Source organism: Meriones unguiculatus, chromosome 4, assembly GCF_030254825.1.
Source record: "Meriones unguiculatus strain TT.TT164.6M chromosome 4, Bangor_MerUng_6.1, whole genome shotgun sequence".
NCBI lineage: Eukaryota > Metazoa > Chordata > Mammalia > Rodentia > Muridae > Meriones > Meriones unguiculatus.
The window spans coordinates 120,537,949-120,560,699 of NC_083352.1; the positions used below are offsets into that span (position 1 = coordinate 120,537,949).

Genomic DNA, 22,751 nt, shown 5'->3' on the forward strand with positions numbered 1-22,751 from the left:
CAAGAGCTCACCCTAGAGCTAAGGGCAAAGCTGGGTGGCCAGCCATCTCCACTATGGCTTCATCACACCAGGCTCTTGGAAACAGCTTCAAGAAGCTCTTGGGGGCATTGCTTTTTCAAGCTTGCAGGGAGAAGGGGGACATCTCTTTCTTGACAATCAGCAGGCTCTGCTTTCTGGAGGCCACTTCCGCTGTCCTTGAACTCTTACCTTCCTGGGCCGTCTTCTCCCAAGTACTGGTATTAGAGCCAGAGCTACCAGACTACTTGAAAATCTCCTTGAAGAATCTTCCACCAAAACATTTCTTGTCCCAGAGTATGCCTGAGCTGTAAGTTCCTCATCCAATGCTCTGAGGGAAGCACTCTCAAATTTGGCCCTTTCCCAGATTGTGTGAGGTAGTTCAGCTACTAATCCCAGTACAGAAAGGCTGGGGGGTGGGAGGACCTAGGGTTTGAAGCCAGTTCACCATACGCAGCAAGACCCTGACACAAAAACAAGGGAGCAGGGTGGGTGGTGACAGTGGTAGGACTGAGGCAGCACCATCTTGGTTTCATAGTGGGCCCTGCTTTACAAATAAATTTGGTCCTTTGCAAAAATCAGCCCTGAATTCAGAGAGCCCACTTTGCATCTGTGTCGTGTGGCTCCCCAGGACGCCACTAGGTGGCACCAGAGGACCTTTTGGCTCACCAGCCTATTCCCACAGTGAGGTGCTCTAGGACTGACTGACTGGTATGTTCCCAACTTTGCAGTGAGGCTCAGCAGCACTGTAATGTCTGAGGGCCAGAATGCGGGAAAAGATGTCAAGGACGGGAGGGAAAACTCTGACCAACCATCACCTGTGTTTATGCACCATGCTACTCCAGCATGAGAATGCCTACGCCAGCCTCCAGGGCTGACTGACGCTATCAGCAGAAGCCCCAGTCACAGGAGGATGTTCTGTTCTGTTACTCCGGCCTCAACCCACGGGCTCCTGCATGCAAGGCACTCGCTCTACTACTAAGCCACTCTGTGGACCTGTAATGGTACACCAGTGCCCCTGAGGCATGGGTATGACCAATGCAGCTGTCAGCCTCGCAGATGTCACTCGACGTGTGATGAGTCCAGGGCAAATCACTGCTGGAGTAGTCCGAGGTGCAAAGGAAGAGCAGGGAAAGAGCAGGTGCGCCTACCCACCAAAACTAAAACCAGTCCCCAGGAGTTTGTCTAGATTACAGAATGTCCACCGACCTCAAGCCCCACCAAGGGCCAGGTGATATCCAGGCTGGGATGGCTGACAAAGAAACAAACCCCAGCTTGCGAGGTGTTCACCAACCTCACAGGCTGGCGAGACCCAGGACTTGTTTCCTAGGGCTGCTCTGAAGGGAGGAGAGGGGACAGAACAAGATGTTTCTTCTTTCACAGCTCTGTAGGCCATGCCCACGGCCCCTCTGAACTGCATGAGCTAACCCCTGATGTTGGAGAAACATTGCTGCTTTTAGAAGGGACCAGCTAGGGTCTAGTTGTACATGGAGGATGATTGTGTGAAGGCCTAGAAGGTCGCAGGCAGCAAAGTCCTGGCTAGCTCTGGGAACAGGCAGGATTCCCTGTGGGTCATGTGGAGGCTGAACATAAAAAGTGATGGCATACTTCACAGGAGACAAAACTAGAGAGCTTGCAGCTCAGCCCCTTCATCCTTTCCTTGCCTTGGCTCGTCTCCTCCTGTGTTCATCACCAACCTAAAACCTGAACAGTCCAGATTACTACCTGCTTCACGGTGTGAAGTACGAGGGCCCTTCACCCCACGCCTGACCTCCACGGCAGTCTCATTTAAGCTGCAGACTGAAGATGACTGAAGATGAGACGGCCAGTGGCCAGCAGCATCTTGCCTTGGGTGATGCTATGAACACATCTCTCCTACGAGGATGGTCCAAATTCTTCCTGCCATCTCATTAGCCCCTGGCCCAGCATGGCCGACTCAGCAGGAAATGCCTTAGGAGCTCATGGGTCAGATGTCAGGGTCTTCTACCCCCTACCTACACTGGCCCTTCTGGCTAGCATCGTCTTAGACCCCGAGGACTGGTCTAGACATAGGGATTCTACGCTGCCATTAGCTCTGCAGCCAAAGAACTTAGTTCTTGTGTGTGTCTGAGAGCTAAAATTCTTACCAAGAATCTATAAAAGGGGGTGTTCAGTGTGGTGCATCATCAGGAAGAGTGAGCTGAGCCTGAGCTGTGCTGTGAGACCCTGAGTCCTCAAGCAGCCAGAGAGGAAGAGGGCACCTACCTGTCAAGACCATACTGTAAAGAGAGGTGGCTACACAAAAAGTCCTTAGGATGACCTCCCCTCCATCACTTCTGCAGAGTGGCCTGAAAAGGGCATGGTGCCAACAAATCCACAAAACAGAAAAGTTCTGGGAAGGCCTCATCACGTGGGAGAGTTCCCAGTGGGGTAGCAGTGAAAAGGCTGGGCTGCACCACCATCCATTCGGACTGGGTACCCCAAAGACACAGGGTCGGGGTGCGGGTGTCTTTCCACTCCTGAGACACAGCGGATGACACTCCCATAACTCCACCACCACCTCTGAGCACATCCTGGGCAGTGACGGGCCGGTGATACACGCGGAAGAGTGAACACCACACTGGGAACTTTCGAGCTTTTAAAACAGCAACAACAAAAGCTTTCAAGTGCAAAGAGGAACACTCCGTGCCTGTCCTCTTCCAGGGTCTGCCCGTCTCCCCTCCTTGCTGAGTAGAGCAGGGCCACAGCTTGCCCGTGGGTCTCCACCGGAGGCCACCCTGTGCTTCACTGAGGTAGATCGCCTGCTGTTCTCTGCGTGCTCCCCGGAGGACTCCAGTCAGCAGCCAGACAAGGTAGACAGGCAGCGACATGGGACAATTGTCCCAAATACTGCGTAGATGGCAAGGGTGAAGCACAGGCCCTCTTGGAGTGCCCTTTGCTAGGCCTGCTCACCAGCTGCACTTCCACTGGCCCCCGAGCCTCTCCCAGAAGTCTGGGTCTCTGAGGCACGTGAGGCCTGCTTAGGCAGGCGGATGGGGACGTAGGTGTTGGAGGCACAGTGCTCCTTGAGGTACTCGCCCCCCTTTTCTTCATAGTCCTTCCTGGTGACCCAGGCTCCACTGTCTTCCAGGTGGTCCAAGGCCCAGTCTCGGGCACCGTACCAGGCATCCAGCACAGGGTTCGAGGCAAGCTGAACCTGCAACAAGCAGCAGAGGCACTCTGAAGACAGGTCTCCTTCCTGGGCTCTACAGGCTCGGCCACACCCCATCTCTGCAGCCTCAGAAACACACAGAAGGTGGTGCTGCCCAGGTGATGCCTCTATTTCGAGAGCAGCCATTTGGGAAGAGCACACAGTTGCACAGGGGCGGGTTCACATGCGCGCAGATCTGTGTGTGGGTGTGTGTGCCTGAACAGGTGCCTGTGTACCATGCACATGTCTGTTGAACGTGTATCTCCAGGAACTTGATTTACAGATCAAGACAGTTGTGAGCTACCATTAAACCCAGGTCGTCTGCAAGAGCAGAAAGTGCTCCTAACCACTGAGCCATCGCTCCAGCCCCTCCAATGTTTTCTATTTTTACTCTGGCTCATTTGAGTTGTCTGGGACATGGCTGACTTGGTAGGGTACCTGCACAGCACGTAAGTGGCTCGAAGATCCACTGACAGTATGGTAAAACAATCACAAATACAGTAAAAACAAGCAAAAGAGAAACAATGCAATTTGTCCCGTTTGTATCATAAGGCAGACTGCGCTCAGAGCCTCAGGCATCCAGACAAAGGCTCCACACTAAGCCTGAAACCGTACACGTACATGAGCCACGGCTGTATTCGGCCTGTGGACTTGAAACTGAGGGGCTGCTGCCTTGACACTCATTGTCCTCCCCACTAAAAATGGAGCAGGAGGGTGGGGGTGGGGTATGGGGCAGCACTCTTACAACCAGGGCTCTCCCAGCCATCACAGGAGGCTTCTGGGCTTGCCAAATTGGAGATCTTGCTTCCCTGGCGGCCTCAGGCTCACACTCTGAAATGCCACTCCTTGGTGTCAACACTACTGTTCCCCCTCTCTCGCTGCCTCTCTCCTCGACTCTGCTGCGATGTCCTTCAGCTCCCAAGTGACCTTAAGGCTGTGATTTGGTTCTGGATCCTTGGGGTGACCCACTCTCCCAGGGGGAGCCCTAAGTTGCTCAGACAGCACCTTTCACCTTCTCCAAGCGCACAGCCACGGCTATGGCTTCCTGTGTGCCTCACTGGATGCTCAGCCCATCCGGGGACTTCCTCCACTTCTCTGATCGAGCATTGCTAATCTAGGGAAATCTCCCCCCTACCCCCAGCTTTTTGAGAATTTGTCTATGTAACTTAGGCCGCCTTGAGTTCACTCATTAGTTCAGGCTGATCTCATACCGTCTTCCTAAATGTAAATTAATCACATGACTCATGACTCCTGGCTCCTTCCTGGTCCTGCATGACCTAAAATAACAGCTATGCAGAAAAGAGCCATCAAAGCACCTTCCCGGTTACCAGAATAAGAAGACATGTCGGGAGATAAGCACAACGAGACAACAGCACTGTGGGGAAATGTTCAGATGCTCTGCCTGCGGGAGGGACAGTCCCCTTATGCTAAGGACACTCTTTTGATTTCAGAATATGTTCAACACTGTTAACTAATAGACAAACAGAGCACTAAATAAGCAGGATTCTCATCCTGCATCAGTTGAATGAGGCTGACAGACAAGGCCAGAACTGAACCGCTGCAGTAGATGACGGAATTGCCAAACCCAGCCATTCACACCTTTACATTGGCAGTCACCACTAATCAGCCAGTCCCCGGGATGCCAATCACTAACAGTGGGCGGGAAGAGCAGTCAGTACCTGGAAGGAGGACTGGAAGGGCCTCATCTCCAGCAGCTCCTTCTCCACTCTGGCCTTCATGCCCGGGTACATCACGTTCCCACCAGTCAGGAAAACGTTCTGGACCAGGGTATCCTGAATGGCCTCTGGGTACCTAGGAGAAGATGGATGCTCTGCGTTGGCTACTGGAACACACTGAAGACAGACCTGAAAAGGCAAGCTCTGGGTGCAGCACCTATCCGTGTCTACACGACAAACTAGAAGGGACTAAACAGTATTTTTGTCTTTCATTCACAGCTCTACAGGATGCAGCCCAGAGATTAGAATGTTTCTGCTTCTGTAATACTTTTTTAAAGCTGGAGGATCATTTTATTAAAGCTGAGGAGAAAAATAAAATAAAAATAAAAAAACCCTGGAGGGCAGGCAAGCTGAAAACCCCAGCGGCTGCGTGGAGAAGGGAGACGAAGGAGAGGGAGAAAGCTGTGCCTTTTGGGAGAGAGTTAGCTGTAGAAAGCAGGGACGAGCCTGTGCTGAACAATGAGGAAGCCCAGAGTACCATGGCAACCATGCTTAGGACCAAATGCCCACTGCCCCACCCTGTTATCATCAGGAGCAGCCAGAGAGCTGCAGGCCACTCTCCCCGTTCACCCAACTGGAGAGAAGAGGACTCAGGGTGGAAACACCTGGGTGAGTGGCAGGCACATTCAGAGAGAAATGTAGGCTCTGGAAAAACGGCTGCCTGCAAGAATGGGGATGTCCTTCCTAAGCACTGCAGTGCTGGGGGAGTGATGTGAAACCCACTAGACTCAGTAGGCGCTGGCGGTCCACACCTTTAATCCCAGCACCCAGCAGGCAGAGGCAGGCCGATCTCTGAGCATGAGGGCAGCCTGCTCTACAGAGTATAAGCACTAGAACAGCCAGGGCTACACAGAGAAACCCTGTCTCAAAAAAACAGAAAAGAAAAAAAAAATCAGTAGTCTTGGGGCTGAGAAGATGGCTAACTGGTTAAGAGTGCATACCACAAACACTAGTCGTTCTTCCAGAGGACATGCGTTCAAGTCCCAGCACTCACGTGGTAGCTCACAACCATCTGTAACTCCGGTTCCAGAGAATTCGGCACCCTCTTCTAACTTCCAAGGCACACAAACAGTCCATGTACATGCATGCAGGCAAAACACTCATAATCATACACACAAACACACACACTTTTTTTTTTTTTCAAGAGTATGCACTCCTTTTGCAGGGGACCCAAGAGGTCCCTGTATTCGTGTGTTCATACTGTCCCCATAATTAAAAATAAAATAAAATTTTAAAAAAATACTGGTTTTGCTGGGTATGGTGGTGTACATTTACGATCCCAGCTACTCTGGGAGCTTCAAGTTCAAGGCAACTGAATATACAGGGAGACCCTAACTCAAAAAATACATAAATGATCAATGTTTTGTTTGGTTTTTTTGAGACAGGGTTTCTCTGTGTAGCCTTGGCTGTCCTGGACTCGCTTTGTAAACCAGGCTGGCCTCGAACTCATAGCAGTCCACCTGCCTCTGTGCACCACCACCACCCACCCTCCCCACCCCACCCCCGGCTATGATCACTGGCTTTTAGCAATGTCAAGTTTCATATGAAAGCCGGGGCATATTCCCTGATGCTCAGACTCACAGGTTAAGTCCACAGAGCTCACAAATGAACAGAGCCTGCCCCTGCTCTGCCTGCTGGCCTAGGTCAGGTCGGTGCAGAGAGCTGCAGCCCTCCCCAGTGCCCATCAGCGGCCTTTCCCATGGCACACCCAGGAAGAGACTCACAAGAGGATGGGTGGCGTCACCGCTCACCTGTCCAGGACGTAGTGAAGGGTCTCCGCAATCCCCGCCTGCTCTTCTCCTATGAGAGATGGCTGGAAAATAATCTCAGGAGCACGAATCCTTTCTGTCCCAACAAACAGCTGATGATACGCTGCCAAGTTAAACACGGGCTTCAAACCCAAGGTTTAAAAGATGTTTTTAGACCATGATGACAATTCCTTCAGCTGTCAGTTTTCTCAAACCACATTTCCTCCAGCCCAGCTTCCTGGTTCAGGACAGAACCACCTTTCACCTCTCTTCACTTCGAGGCTCCACCTTCTACCTCTGCTCAAGCTCAGAGGGACAAATCCCCATACAGTGTGCCAGGCCCCAAGTTACAGGAGGGGACTCTGGAGAGCAGCAGTGAAGAGGCCCAAAGGGAAAGACCCTGCCTCTACCCACCCTGGTTTAGCCCCTCCTCCCACCAAGGGCTCAGCTCCACTCAGCTTATCCTGCTGCCACCATCACAACAGGGGCACGGAGCCCAGAGGGATGATGTTGGCTGAAATGTAAGGGAGACCCTGAGAGCCAGCGTGCAGGTCTGGAGATGCCTCTGCCATCAGCGCTCACATCCGGGGTGGTGCCGGCCCCTCAACCCACGGCCAGGGGAAGAGCCTCTGGCTGGGGCCGAGAGTAGCGGTGGCCCTGCCTGAGGCGCAATGGGGCTTCCAACGCTCCCAGAGAAGAAGACCGGGCCAGTCACTTATGCAACCGGCTTCAAAATGTATGTGTGGTCTTGGGGGCGGTAGTCAAACCTGGACTGTGGTGACAGGCTTCTCTGCTTCAGGTGTTTCCTCTGAGAACAAGGGCTCGAAATCATTGATGTTCTCCACATCCTCCAGGGAGGGCTCCAGCTGCTCCAGGTCAGGCGTCTGAGGACAGAACACAGCAGATGAGCAAGCACCAGGGGATCTGATCCAGCAAAGCTCAGTACAATTCTACCCTGAAAATGTTGGCGTCTCACCCAACATTCTAAACACCGTGCAGAAACCAAAAAGCAATTCACACGGGGGGTGGGGGGAGAACAGCACGAGTCAACTTTTAGTAAAGACTAAAAGACACCGGCAGACAGCTTAAAGGGGAGAGCGCTTGTCGCAAAACTGACAACCTGAGTTCAATTCCTGAAACCTACATGGGGGAAGGAGAGAGTTAACTGTCAAAAGTTGTCCTCTGACCTTCATGTTTGTGCGCTACAGCACGCACACGCATACACCAAACTCTTAAAAACAAAAAAAAGCCCAGGTGTGGTGACATACACCCCTAAGCCCAGCATCCAGGACGCAGAGGCAGGTGGAGTTCGAAGCCAGCCAGGGCTATCGAGTGAGACCCTGCCTCAAGAAAAGGGGGAGAGAGAGAGAGAGAGAGAGAGAACTAACAAAGTCTAGCCCCTACAGCATTCTCATGAGAGTAATTCTGCACTTCAGGTCTGTAGGAAAAATGGACACTAGGGGATGCTGGCTCAAACTCCCAGCTACATTACCAACTCGGCCTTTACTCCACAGTTGGGTTTCATATCTATTCTAGAGGGCCCACACCTAGTCACGTCACTCTAATTGAATTACACTGGTGGGAATACTGAAAAGGAAAATAGGTTAGCCGGTATCATGGCGGAGCTTACCCCAGGACGAAGAACTGTAACTCATTCTACTCACCAGCAGTCAGTGTCCAACAACAGAGTACTACAGCAAACTTGCTATACAGAGAGCAACCTGTGTGTGGGTGCAGGCATGCATGCATGGACAGATGACTGCACATACGTGTGGCCAGTGAGAGACTTAAGTCTGGTGTCTTCCCCTACTGCTCTCCATCTTACTCAGATACATAAAAAAATTCTGTGTGTGTACATCTGTGTGGGGCTGTGTGTGTGTGTGTGTGTGTGTGTGTGTGTGTGTGTGCGCATGCGCGTGCATCTGCCCAAAGAGCCCTGAGGCGTCAGGTTTCTGACGCTGGAGACAGAGGTAGTTGTGAGGCACCCAGTGTGGATGTTGAACAATGAATGAACTCAGGTCCTCTGAACGCGCAGTGTATGCTCTCAAACAGCTGAACCAGCTCTCCCGTCCCTCCACCTAACTCTCTGACAGTCTCTCCCTGAACCTGATGCTCACTGGCTGGGCTAGACTGTCTGGCCAGCGAGCTCTGAGATCCTTGGGCTAGGATTTTAGGCATATTCTACCATGCCCAGCTTTTTGCCTGAGTATTGAGGATCCAAAATCAACACTCATGCTTGAGGGGCCAATGCCATGTCTCCAGGCTCCTAAAACAAGTTCTGAAATACACCTAAAGCTTCCCAAGCCCGCAAAGATCTGCTGCATGTCCCCAGAGCACAGACAAGGTAAGGCAATGCTGTGATGAGACAGAGGAAATGGTGAAAGCTTGGCACGTAACTATCTAATGGACAATTAATCTGCACATAATGTAGGAAAAGAAACAGAGAAAAGCAGCTCCCTACTGCTGAGATCCCACCTTCAGCTGCTCCCCAGCAGCCCCAGCTGCTCCCTAGCAGCCTCAGATCCCACCTTCAGCAGCTTGTTTTCACTCTGGATTCAAAAGCCCTCGCCTACATCAGACCTTTTATGTACTTAGGAATATGTTTTGGTACTTTTATGTCTCAAGAATATGTTAATGAGCCTGGTGTGGAGGTGCACACCTGGAATCCCAGCACTCGGGCTGTGAGTTCAAAGTCAGCCGGGTCTACAAAGGGAGTCCAGAACAGCCAAAGCTACACAGAGAAACACTGTGTCTCAGAGAACCAAAAAGAGCATCTTAATGGATCAATGTTCAACAGACAATACGGTTCTGAGTTCCAGAAAGCCAGCTCCGGTCTGAACATTGCATGAAGCCTGGAAAAGCAAATGAAAATGCCCAGGGATTCAGTGGAAGCTGGTCTAGGGTGCCTGGTGACAGTGAGGGGAGCAGAGGTCCCTTCTTTCCTAGACTGAGGTAACCAGAGCATGTATATACATAAACATATACACGAATATACAGATCACACCTAGTCCCACGCTTATGCAAGGTAAAGTTCTCAACACCGACCGCTGTATAATTCGAGCACTGATCAACGAGGAACCACAGAGCTACTGCAGTTCCTCTGCGTCCCACGGTATCCACACTCGGCCAGGATTCAACTCTTACGTCAAAATGAAGACATCCTTCTCGCCGGTGTGCGGCTGTGCTTTCATTCAGTAAACAGCAGCACTGCACCTACACACTGGGGAACACGTCTCTGTGTTCATTGGGGTCCTAAGCAGAAAAGGTTTGAAAAGCAGTCACTGGAGGCTGAGACTGCCTCTGTGGTGAAGCTCCAGCTGTGAGCCTGCACTCCAAGAGCAAGCTCCACACTGACTCAAACAGCTGTGACGTCACTGATGAGCGCTACCCCATACCTAGCATCAATCGCACTGACCGTGACCTTTTCACTGCACCTATCATCCCCAAACGCCGGAAATAAAGAGTTTAAAGCAAGCTGACTAGAGGGCTGGAGAGAGAGCTTGGTTGACAGAGTGCATGCCTAGCATTCATCGAGCTGCCCGGGACAACTCCCAGCATGTCAGTCATACATGGTTGCAGCACACACTTAAAATCCCAGCGCTGGGGAGGTAGAAGCAGGTGGATCAGAAGTTCAAGGTCATTCATGGCTACATACTGGGTTCAAGGCCAGCCTAAGCTGCTGTATGAAACTGGGTCTCAAAAAGAGGAAGTTGAAGGCTGGAAAGATGGCTCAGTGAGAAAGGCACTTGTCATCAAGCTAAGGACCCAGGGTTTCCCTCCCCTGGCTCCAGGCACCTCTGGCTTGCTGTCCACCACATCCACCTCCAGGTTGGCTTCAGCCTGCAGGATTTTCTGTTTAGCCTGCTCCACTGCCAAGGTGAGCTTCTGTATGTAGGACTGCAGTTCTTCCGGGGAGTCCATGTTCAGCTCTATCAGAGCTTTGTGGAACTGATCCATCTGGCCATCCTCGAGGAGCTCCTGAAACCAGAGCAGTCACAGCCTACTCTCAGAGACAGGCTGGGCCATCATCAAGGGGAAAGGAGCTCAAAAGCCAGCAGAGACAAGCGGGGTCAGGGAAGAGGCCCTCAGGGTTCCCGATTCAGCCCCCAGCTCCTACCACAGAGTCACACTGGCCCTCCTCTCCAACTCTGGGCCAGCTAGCATCACATACGGGGCTCAGCACCATCTAACTCGGCAAGACTAATCTGCGGTAACAGACATCACGATGCCGCCACTTTTGAGTGGGAAGGAGTCACTAAGATGTGGTGGCGATGCTGCCTGACAGCAGGGACATGTACTCCTGTCACTTGTGGCACTCACTGAGAGGCCTATCCTAAGATCTGTGCACCGCGCACGCTGCACTTAGTGGAAAAGTTCAAAAACAACAAAATAAGCCAATAAATAGAGCTGGCGTCCACGGCGCTCTACGGACGCCTGCTGCTAATCACCAATCATCTCGATGAGTCTGGTCTCTGGACCCCGATTCCTAAGGTTACTTGCCAGCCAATGCGTGTTATAGCCAAGGGAACCAGAGGGGAGGGCCACTTCCTGGAAGCACCAGGCAGAGGAACGCGGGGGTGGGGGGGGCAAGCACCACGCTGCGGTCACCTGCACATACAGCAGCCGCTCCAGCCGCTCCTGATCCAGCTGCAGCTTCTCCTCCCGCCGCCGGGCGTTGAGCTCTTGCAGCCTTCGAAGCTGCTGCTGTCGCCGCTCCTGCTTCTCCTCCGCCGTCAGCGTGCTACCCAGGAGCTTGCTGGAGAAGGGGAGCTGCATCTTGTGGACATTGTTCTCATAGTAATCAGGACATCGCCACTTCTGCAACTCTTCAAAGAAACAGTTTGGGGGCGTTAGAGAGTGAAAGCCTTGTGAGCAGCAAGGCAGAGGGTCGATGCTAGGCACACGTGATCACACTCAGAACCCAGGCATCACAGACCTGCTCCAACAGGCTCCAGAGAGAAATCACACAAGGAAGCTGGAACAGCCAGAGTGAAGGAAAAACAGGTTTGATAACCTGAACTGAAAATCACATTGCCACCTTGAAGTGATCAACACCGAATCTGCACAGATGAGGAAAAGCTACACTTTGCTGTATTTCCTAGTAATCACCTAAACAATCCAGGCACAAGGGGAGGGAAAAAACAGAAAAAATGAAATGGAATCTAAAGAAGTCTAGCTGAGCGTGGTGATGCTCACCCTTAACCCCACGTATTGGTTCCGGGATCTCGCAGTTCAAGGCAAGCTTGGAGTAGACAGCGAGCCCGAGCCAGCCACAGCACAGAGTGAGAACCTGCTGCAGTGAGATGGAGGGTAAAGCCTCTCTCTCTGGCTTTGAGAGAAATGATTCAGCAAAGCCTTTGCTATGTTTGGGTCAGTCAGTAGAAGCCAGAGAATTTGTTTGGGGACTGTCTGAACCTCGAAGAAATGTCGTCTCTCTGGAAAATCTGTACCTGGTGCTGTGTGAGTTTGCAAACCTGGCAAACCTGGAGCTCTTTTGATTACGGCTAGAGATCTGTACGGGTCGTCTGCCCTCGCAGGCAGCAAGAACAAGAGAACTTCAGTAGCTGGGCCCTTTCTCAGCCCCAAATAACCTTGTAGATGTTTGAATAAAGTAAATGGAGCGAGCTAGCTGGATGTTAGTCTTCCCCCTCTGCTCCTGCAGAAAATGAAGGCTTAGCATCTTGGCGAGCTTTTCTCTCTAGAGAGCTTTACTCTCTACTCCAATACCTATGACCAACATCAAGCAATACCTTGCCTCAAAATAAACCCAAAAAAGGCAAGAAAAAAGGGAAAAAAATAAATAAAATAGCAGTTCTAAATTCAAACACAAATACATGGTCTCAGTACGCACAGGATGCTGCTGAGGAGCACAAGGCCTGACTGCCATCCCCAGTGGAATGAGAGTAATAAACATTTATTATAACTCAACAACTGTAAATGCACCTTAATTACAGAGGCAAAGTGGATTAGAGGTAAAGGGATGCCAGTCAAGAGTGGCAGGGCCTGTCCTTCTAAGCACTGGAGTAGAAGCAGGAGAATTAGGAGTTTAAGGTTATCCGCAGATATCCAGCGAATTTGGAGGCTAGCCTGAGCCACATGAGACCCTATTGCTAAATAAACAAATAGAACGATATGCCAATGTAAATTGTATTAAAGAAAGCTTGGGCTAACTCTTTTCTTTTCTTGAGACAGGTCTCACTATGGATCCCTGGCTAGCCTGGAACTTAACAGACCAGGTTAGCCTCAAAGTCAGAGATCCATCTGCCTCTGCCTCGATCTCCCTAGCCCTGGTACAGTGACTCTGAATGTTCAAGCAGTCTTCAAAGCAAGAATGTACACACACTGCTAAAATAAAAAGGAAGGCCACACAGTGGCAAAAGGTCAACCGACAAGAAGATACAGTGTTAAACATGCAGCTAACAAGACAATGCCAGAAAACTGACAGCATGGGTGACAGATCTGGCCAGGAAACACAGCTCAGAAATGGAGGGTTTACCTCTGTCTTGTCCTTCGTGACAGAACTGAAAGGAGAAATACGGATAGCCACAGTCACTCCCGGTGACAGCGGCATGCGTGTCCTGATTATCAGCAGAACCAGTAGAAAGAAGGTGATCAAGGCTACAGCAGCACTCACCATCATCACCACCAGACACTAAATGATACTTCCACACCTACCCAGGAGAGCACGTGCCCTTCAACTGTGTAAGGAACATCTGCCGAAGATGACTACATGCTGGGTCATACGATAAACAAGGTCAGCCAACGTCAAACACAGTTCTTTCACCACAACGGAATTAAACCAGAGATAAATCACAGAAAGGCATCTCAACATATTTCTAAACAATCATTGAAAGAAGCAGTCTTGGAGAGGTTAGGAAATATTTGTAAACTCAGAAACAATGAAAATGTATCAAAACCCATGGGAAGCAGATACTGCGGCAGTGCTGAAAAGGGAAATTTACAGAATTAAATGCTATTTAGTTTATTTTATGGGCAGGAGTATTTTGCCTGCATATATGTCTGTGTACCACATGCATGTAATGCTCATGGAAGCCACAAGAGGGCATCAGATGCCCTGAACTGGAATTACAGGCGTTTGTGAGTCAGGATTTCATAGTGAGACTGTCTCATAAAAGCAAACAAACAATGAACCTAATACCAAAGTATACCAAAAAAAGAGAGCCCACAAATTTTCTCTCAATTGTCTATTTCCACAACTTCTTTGTGCCTCATAAAATACAGGTGCTTAACAAAGGTGTTCTGAAGACACAGCTTGTAACCACCACTCAGAATGGGGTTAAAATAAACCATGCAATTGGGAAGCTAAGGCAGGAGAGCCAGGAGTCTGATGTCAGTCTCGGTTTACACAGGAAGCCTATCCAAAAAGCAAGTAATAAAAAAGAGAGAGAGCGAAAGAAAGAAAAAAAGGTACACGGTAAATTATATGTTCTGTATTTTTACCACAGTTGGGCTTATTTTTTGCTTGCTTGTTTTGTTGGGTTTTGAGTATACCTGTGTGTGACTGTTTTGAGATTACTTATTTACATTTTTTCTGCATGAGTGTTCTGCCTACCTGTGCATGCCTGATGCCCACGGAGGCCAGAGGAAGGCAGCAGACACCCTGCAACTGGAACTGGGGATGGCAGCAAGCCACTAAGTGGATGCCCCAAACTGAACCTCTGCGGAAGCAGCAAGTGCTCTGAGCCGTTACTCCGCCCTCCAGGTTTGTTTCTTCGAAGCAGGGTCTCATACAGTCTCTGAAGGCCTCAGATTCACCGTGAGGCAAAGGTGACCAACCTTGGATTCTGATCCTTCTACCTCTACCTCCCAAGTTCTGGGACTGAAGTCTGTCAGGTATACCTGGCTCACGTGGAGCTGGGGATGGAACCCAGGGCAGCCACTACTCTACCATCTGAGCTACAACCTCAGCTTCAATCATTTTTTTTTCTTTCACGTGTGTGTGTGTGTGTGTGTGTGTGTGCTTATGTGCATACCATGGGCTACATATGAAGTCAGAGGACAACTTGCTAAAGTTGGTTTGCTCTTTCCAGCATGTGGGTTCTAGAAGCAAGACCATGTGCCTGCTGAGCCATCTCACAGGCCCTTTTTCCCCCAAAGATAGGACATGTGGGTACAGTCTTCATTACCTTCTAGCACCCTGTCCTTGCAGTACACTAAAGAAGCTTTCTGTTGAAAGACTAAAGAGCAAATAAAGGCATTATACTACTTTGTCCTTCCAAAGCTCAGAAGCAGTCAGCTAAAGGCCAGTACCTTTAATGACCACAAGAAAACCCAGTCACACACTGTGGGAAAGAGCTGTCTAATAGTATTGACCATAGTTCTTGGGTTTTATCTGAATTATTTGCATTTGTAAGGAAGACATTATTTTCATCACGGTTGGGTAATAAGGAACATTAACCAAAAGAACATCAATGTAAACTACAACTAAAAGTTCAAGATACTCAGAGGCCAAGGCAGGAAGATGGAAGATGAGGGGCTAAATGGAGATGGAGCAGACCAGGCTTTATAAGGAGGCTCTGACTCAAAAACAAAAGCTCAAAATACGCTGAAAAACTAAGTATCCTGACATCACTCTAAGGATGTAATATAAAGCCATTTCAATTGGTCTCAAAGGTTTTGTTTGTTTATTTTTGAGACATAGTTTCTCTGTGTAGCTCTGGCTGTCCTGGAACTCTGTAGACCAGTTTGACCTTGAACTCAGAGGTCCGCCTACCTCAGCCTCCTCCCCAGCACTGGAATTTAAGGTGTGCACAAGCACTGCCTGGCAAAAAAAAATGTTATCTTTAAAAAAAAACAAAAACAAAAACCTAGCTGGAAGTTGTTCTGGAGGCACAAGTTACCATGTGTGACGGGAACCTGTTTATGACAATTAGTTTGCTGAATAATCTCACAGAGTGAGCACCAAAAGGGGAGAAGGGTGCTGAGCAAACAAGGGTCACACTCGTACCAAGGCCCCCTGAATCACCTGCCCCGTAGTCCTCAGCAATGTAGCTGTGCTCCTGCAGGATTTCCTCCATTCGGCTGAGCGTGATGGCGGCCAGATGCCCCGGATACTTCAGCTGGAGCAGCCGCTGCAGGTAGCCAGCCGCCTGACTTCCTCCAAGATTGATGCGTTTGCAGTTTTTGGCATCCAGCCTACGCCAGAGCAGTAAAGGACAACACTGAGATTCTGTGCAGCATAAAGGACAAAATGTGGGGCGCCTTGGGGAAAGCTGTGGAGAATTTAATGCAGACAGAGAAGCAGACTAGTGGGGGGTGGGCCCACCTAATACCCTACATCGGCAAGACCCCCTTGGTGAAACCTCTTAGCCAAGGCCAGAAGTCCTACTGCACAACCAGACAAATGGCCCTCAACTTCTGGCTGGAGGTAAAAAGGTTCAGACCAGCAGTGGTACATGCCTATAATGGGAGCACCTGGAAGGCAGACACAGGCAGAGGTCAGGCAGAGGTCTATATAGTGAGTCTATATAGACAGACCCTATCTCAGAAAAACAAAAACACCAAGAAAAAAAGACAGTTCAACAGGATGCACACACTCCCCAAAGCCAAACTGTCATGTGACCAGCCTGTACTTCCTGAGGGTCCTAGGGTCAAGTAGCCTGGAAATAATAGGGAAAATGGTCAAGCATGCCAGTTCCAAGGTCTACTTGCTCAAGCTTGCGGAGAACTGCTTCCCTCCACAATTGGATGCATCATCACACACATGCTGGCTACCGGAGGGGCCAGAGCCTCGTCTTAGCAGGACTGCAAATACAGGCGTCCAGCTGCAGAGCCGGGGCTCCTGACTGTGGCACATGCCTCTTCGAGCAATGTGAGGAACCTTCAAGGGCTCACTGCTAGCTTTATCACACGTGAAAAACAAGACTAAACTCTGAGACAGGAACGGACTAAAACTATCTCTGTCTCTGATTCAATTCCATTATTGCCCAGTATGTGTTAGGCAACATAACTGAAAATAAAAGTAGGGACCATATGAGCTTGCAATGCAAAAAACAATCTTAATTAAAAAATTATTCCAGAATACTAAGATGATCTAAATTAAATACATTCAAGCCAGAGAAAGAGAAATGGCTCAGAGGGTAAAGGCGTTCTGTCAAGACTGAGGTCTTTGAGTTCAATCTCTGGGACCCATAGAGTGGAATGACCTGATGTCTTTTTTTCTGTTGTTGTTGTTTGTTTTTCAAGACAAGGTTTCTTTGTGTAGCCATGTCTATCCTGACTCACTCTAAGACCAGGCTGGCCTTGAACTCACAGAGATCTGCCTGCCTCTGCTGGGATTAAAGGCGTGCACCACCCCTGCCCACCCTGACCCAACGTCCTTATACCATCCTCTGACTTCCAGATTCCTGCCAAGCACTCTAAAGTAGATACAGACAGACAGACACACAGACAGACACACACACACACACACACACACACACACACACACACACACGTAGGCGCATGCGCACTCACGCTCACACACAGAAATAGTAAAGATTTTTTTTAAAAAGGGAAATAAATATAGTCAAATGACTTATTAAACATGTTTACTAAAAGTCTTCGAGGGGCAGGTACTATGTTAACAATTCCCCCATAAATCAGAATTATAAAATTTTATAACTGTCAATTAGATTCAAGATCAACTTGAACTCCCTCCAGGAGGGCCCAAAAGATCGGTAAAATGACGTGCAAAGTCACAAGCTGATGTATGTCTGAGCTAGACCCAGCTCAGCCCATTATCTGGAACTTTAGACATTTCCAATAGGCACCTTTGCATTCCATAAGTCCTAAACAATGCTTCTCAAATGCCAGTCACAAGCAGAACTCACCTTCCTTCTAAGATGGGTAAAATGTGTGTGCACTGGTAGCCAGATGAAATGATGAGGCCACTGGAAAGGGCGTTCTTGGGCATGTTGTGGTAGAAACTGAACAGGCTGTCTATCCCATAGGCAACCTTAGGAATCCTGTAGCATTCAAAAAGGAGCTCCGACATCATTTGGCGGGAATAGAGTGGGTTGCACACGGCCTCTGTCAGAACTATGGGGTGATCAACGCAGCCCTACTTTGAAAGAAAAGCACAAATAAGATGAATGAAAACAAAACATGCATGAAACAGAAAAACAACCCCAAATCCTTATTGCAGGGCTGAATTTGCTTCTGATCTCTAATTAAAAACCTGACTGGGGGGTGGGGCAGGGAAGAGCTGGAGAGAGAGCATTACGGCTGAGGAACCAAGTCTTTCCCAGCACCCTCTTCGGGTCTGCTCATAACTACCTCCAGCAGCAGACCTCAGGCCTAAAGTACCTATTGTCTAGTACACAAACACGTCCATACATATAACTCTGAAATAATAAATCTTTAAAAGGGTGATCGAAAGCAATTTTAAAACATACATTTCCCCTCTACTGGATGATATTTTGGAAAGCATTATCACATGGTTAATTCAAGCTTTTTGTCTGTCTGTTTTGTTTTCTACCATAGGGTTTCTCTGCAACAGTCCTGTCTGTTCTGGAACTCACTCTGTAGACCAGGTTGGCCTAGAACTCACAGAGATCTCCCTGCTTCTGGCTTTGGAGTGCTGGGATTAAAGGGGTGTGCCACCACGCCCGGCTCAATTGGCCAAACTGTTAATAAACCACGTTGGTTCTGTCTTCAAAATACTTGCAGGATCGGATCTCACTTGGATTATTGCAAACTGGCCCCTTGTTACCATGGCAGCGTACCCTACGGAAGATGAAGACATCGCAGCTCCTAGCATAGGGCAGGCAGACACACTTGAGGAGCTTAGTTCTCGACTGCCTGGAGTGACGGCTGAAACTGAGTGCGCCCCGCCCCGCCCGGCCTCACCTGCGACGAGACGCCCAGGTGCTGGAAGCTGTAGTCCAGCAGCAGTTCCTGGAGTTCCAGGTTGACCGGTACGTTGCGATCGAAGGGCGAGCGCAGCATCCAGCGCAGAGGCTCCAGGCTGCCCAGTGCGTTGCCCACCTGCGGCCCCGGCCCGCCGCGCGCCCCGCCACGGCCGCGAGCGCACACGGCGCGGAACTGCAGGCGCGGCTCGGGGCCCGGATCCGGCCCGGGGCACGCCCACCCGGCCCGAGCCTGGAAGGACCCGTTGTCCAGCACCAGCGGCACCGGCTGCGAGCCGAAGGCCACCGGCCCGGCTTCCAGCACGGAATCCGGAGCGGCGCGTGCATCTCGGAAGCGGAACACATTCGTCTCCATCTTGGCTGGCGCCGCCCCGCCCCGACGCCGCGTGCGTCACGAAGACACGGTCGGGTCTAAGTCCGGGAGCCCTAAAGCGTCTGGAAGCCTCCTCCTTACCCGAGGACTTGGTTTCCGCACCCGATTCGCTCCCGGTGCTCCCGGGGTGGGTTTCTAGGCCCCGCCGGGCGTCCTAAGGCTGCTCTAGCCGGTCCCCAACAGCCTCCGTGTGGCCACGCCTCTTCGCGCTAACTGGCTGGGCAGGAGCCCCACCCCCAGTTCTGTGCCGGGAGCGAGGCCACGAAGCCCCGCCCCCCGCTAACTGGCGGCCCAAAGGCTCCACCCCCACCGGGCTGGACTCCGCCCCGCCCTGTCTCCTAGCCCGGTTTGGTCTCTGCTTGTCTATACCTCACCTTGGAGATCTAGTTCTTAGTTTTGTGACCACGTGAAGCTAATGTCCTTCCGCTTTGACTCTTCTTTTTCTGTTCATTTATTTACTGCATGATGGGTGTGGGAGCGTGCCAAGATGCACGTGTGGAAGTCGGTTATCTTCACCCAATAGGTTCCAGGGACGTTTGAACTCAGGACGTTCAAAGGCTGAGTCAAACTGCAGGACTCTGGGGTACTAACCAACTTAGTTTCTGGGCGTAGCGGCTCAGTATACACATTCATTGACCTTGGAAAAATTCATCAAGCTGTTTACTTGAGTACATTCAGCCGAGCGTGGTGGCACACTCCTTTAATCCCAGCCCTTGGGAGGCAGAGGCAGGCGGATCACTGGGCTCAAGGCCAGCCTGGTCTACAAAGCGAGTTCCAGGACAGCCAGAGCTACTCACAAAGAAACCCTGTGTCAAAAAACAAAATCAAAAGAGTGCACGTTTCAGTATGTGTATTACTGAACAAAATCCACAAATATATTTTTTCAATTCCCACGGGCTGTCCTCTCAGGAAATCTCTAATACTGAGAGAAGGACTGTTAATTGTTGATTGACGTGTGGTACATATAAATACATATTTTCCTTTCTTCCTCTTACTGATCTAACTGCCTCACGTGGTCATCTTGTTAGATGTAACCATGTCACCAAGTTCTGGCAGGTAGTGTGGGAGTGGAGGTGGTGAGCCATGAGTTTTAACAGAAAAGCGTGCTCTTCTTTACCTGTGTTCTTCTTTCTCCAAGTTATGGACACAGTAGTTGATGCATGCCTGCAATCCCAGCACTTGGGAGGCAGAGGTAAGAGGTGAAGAGTTCCAGGCCAGCCTCATCTGTCCATCGAGTTCGAAGCCAGCCTCCACTACATAATACCCTGCTTTAAACAAATATTAAATATACAACAACACACAGCACAGTATTGTTTCTGCTTCCTTGTTAGAGGCCCCTGTGGCTATAGCACAGCTGTCACGCTGAATTCTTGCTTTCCCATCAGTTCACAGTTCATTGACTATTTGTCCCGTCTCCTGACTATATGTGATTTCTCTTCATTACACCCTTTGTTTCCTAACTTGTTTTGGTTTGGGTTTTTTTTTTTTGACAGGGTTGCTTTGGTTGTTGTAGGTTTTATGGCAAATTAGGGGTCGATTAGTTTTCCATCTTTTTGTTGTTGTTGTTTTATTTAATCAGGTCTTACTTTGTATCTCATGCTGGCCTGAAACTCCTAGTCATCCTCCTGCCTCAGCCTCCTAAGTATCAAGGTTATAGACATCACACACACACACACCAGTTCACTTGTTTTGGAGTGCATTCTAAAGCAGCTTCTGGAACACAGTTGAGGGTAAGAGGGTAATTTTTTGAGACTAGATCAAGTGTCTTTATTTTATCCCGTTGCCTGACTGAACATTTGACTGGATTCCACCAGGAACACTCCATCCTAGAAGATTGCCCTGAAAGGCTGCTGACCCGCCTCTCTCTCCTCTGTTTTCTGGTCTTTGCAGCTGTTGTTTGGCGGTTGAAAACCCTGCTCCAGCCTCCAGTGCTTATGTGACAACTGCTCTAGTTTTCAGTTTGTTTTCTTTTCGTTTCTTTCTTTCTATCTGGAACTTGCTTTACAGACCAGGCTGTCCTGGAACTCAGGGATCTCTGTCTGCCCCTGCCTCCTGAGTGCTGGGACTAAAAGCATGCCCACCACCCGGCTGTTTTCAGTTTTCTTGACTGCTGTATTTTCTTTCTATCTTTTTTCCTTCCTTCTTTCTCTTCCTTCTTCCTTCCTTTCTTTCTTTCTAAAGCTTGGCTCCACATTTTATAGGCTGTTTATTTTGCATAATGTTTTAAGAAACTGGTAGCAGCCCACTGTGGTGGCACAAACCTGTGATCCCAGCACCTTTTGGGGTCAAAAGGATCCAGACTTTAGATCCCAGAGTTCATGACCAGCCTGGGCTACACAGTGAGTTGGAGGCCAGCCAGGTTACCTGAGATCCTGTCCCTGCCAAAAAAAAAAAAAAAATTAGCATTTTTTTCCTAAAAGGATTTGTTTATTTATTTTTATGTGCATTGGCATTTTGCCTGCATGTACGTCTATGAAGGCTCCAGATGCCCTGGAATTGGAGCCACAGGCAGTTGTAAGCTGCCATGTGGGTGCTGGGAATTGAACCTGGGTCCTCAGGAAGAACAGACAGTATACTTAACCACCGAGCCATCTCTCCAGCTCCCCCACCCCTTTTAAAGCACTTTTTAAAGAAAAAAAAAAGATAAATAAAAAGAGCCAGAAAGATGATGAGAATCATAATATAGATATCTGATATGTAGTATATCTGATAGCAACCCCTGTGAAAGCATAGCTAGGCTTCCCAGGGGGTCACGACCCACTTGTGGGGAACCACTGCCTTATGGAGTCCTTCAGTGGAGGCAGAACTCCACGGTTCTGTGTCAGCACTGCTGTCCTGGCAGACAGGTGTTCTTTCCTCTTTGTGTTCATTGTTCGGAGACCCTGGCCAGCATGACTGGGCATTACTGTATGGCATGGACTAATGTTTATAGATTTGCGTTTTTCTAAATAGCCCTTCTTCCTAGGGCCAGCCACTAACTCCATCTTCTAGAGCAAATATACCATCAGATACCATGTCTGTCTCAGAATGTTCCCACTCCACACCTTTGTCTCTGCCAAGGGGCTCCCCACGACCTCATGCAAATCAACTACATGGCCACACCACCAGAATTCTTAGCCGGAAGCCAGGACCCGGTGTGTACTCCCTCTGCGGGAGATGGGCTGGGAGATCAGCAGCACCTTCAAAGGTTCACAGGGTGTGAGGTTAGATGGCAGGCTGCCTCCCTAGAGGACATCAGCCACACCTTCTAGCCTTATGTTCTAGAACCTTGCCTAAAGCTTCTTAACTTCTAGCATACAGCAAGCCCCTAAATTACCACCTTATACATCAGCACCTCCACTGACTTTAGTACCTAAACTCAGAGGCCACCCCCTCCTCTAAAGTAAGGGATTTCCTTTGTTCTGTGGACTGCGGTTGGATCTCCCATCCCAGCTTCCCCCATGCTGAGTGGCTAGTGCTGCTAAAAGCCACTTAACTTGAGCTCTCAGTTACCACTGAGAACCTCATGAGCTTGTGGCCAACTGGTCTGGTTCTCATTTTAGTGTCTGGGGGCCTGTGTGAAGGCCTCTGTAACAAATGACGCGGGAGCCTGTGAACATTCTACTAGGCGTGGCTACGGGCACGCTTTGGCTCCTAACTGTCGGTGCCTGTGCTGTGCCTGTGCTGTGCCTAACAGCAATCTGTGACCACGGGAACACTTTGAGGGCTGGAAGGGCCCGCAACCTCCAGCTGGTGGAGGTGCAAGGCTAACAGTCCATACCCCGTGCTCCTCGAAAATAGGCTCACTGTGGAACCTCCGTAGCTTCTGGTGGACTGAGCTCCAGGTTCCCAAAGGAGTAT

At 49.8% G+C, this 22,751-nt stretch overlaps 1 protein-coding gene across 1 annotated transcript; it reads right to left on the minus strand.

Moving 5' to 3' along the window:
• Positions 1–2,619: 2,619 nt before the first annotated feature.
• Positions 2,620–19,116, minus strand: Actr5 (actin related protein 5). The gene is made up of 9 exons (XM_021663792.2): positions 18,519–19,116; positions 17,501–17,730; positions 15,655–15,824; positions 11,277–11,494; positions 10,464–10,646; positions 7,436–7,552; positions 6,672–6,811; positions 4,864–4,996; positions 2,620–3,190 (listed from the first exon to the last, which is right to left on the minus strand). Exons 1-9 carry the CDS (start codon positions 18,891–18,893, stop codon positions 2,933–2,935), a joined length of 1,824 nt encoding a protein of 607 aa, XP_021519467.1. The 5' UTR covers positions 18,894–19,116; the 3' UTR covers positions 2,620–2,932.
• Between the last annotated feature and the right edge of the window lie 3,635 nt (positions 19,117–22,751).

Excerpts from the sequence above, each read along its gene's own strand:
- Actr5 (XM_021663792.2), bottom strand. The coding sequence starts at position 18,893 with ATGGAGACGAATGTGTTCCGCTTCCGAGATGCACGCGCCGCTCCGGAT. Across the intron at positions 11,495-15,654 it reads TGCTGAGGACTACGGGGCAG|AGTTGCAGAAGTGGCGATGT; the intron begins GTGATTCAGGGG and ends GTTTCTTTGAAG. Across the intron at positions 3,191-4,863 it reads CCTTCCAGTCCTCCTTCCAG|GTTCAGCTTGCCTCGAACCC; the intron begins GTACTGACTGCT and ends TGCTTGTTGCAG.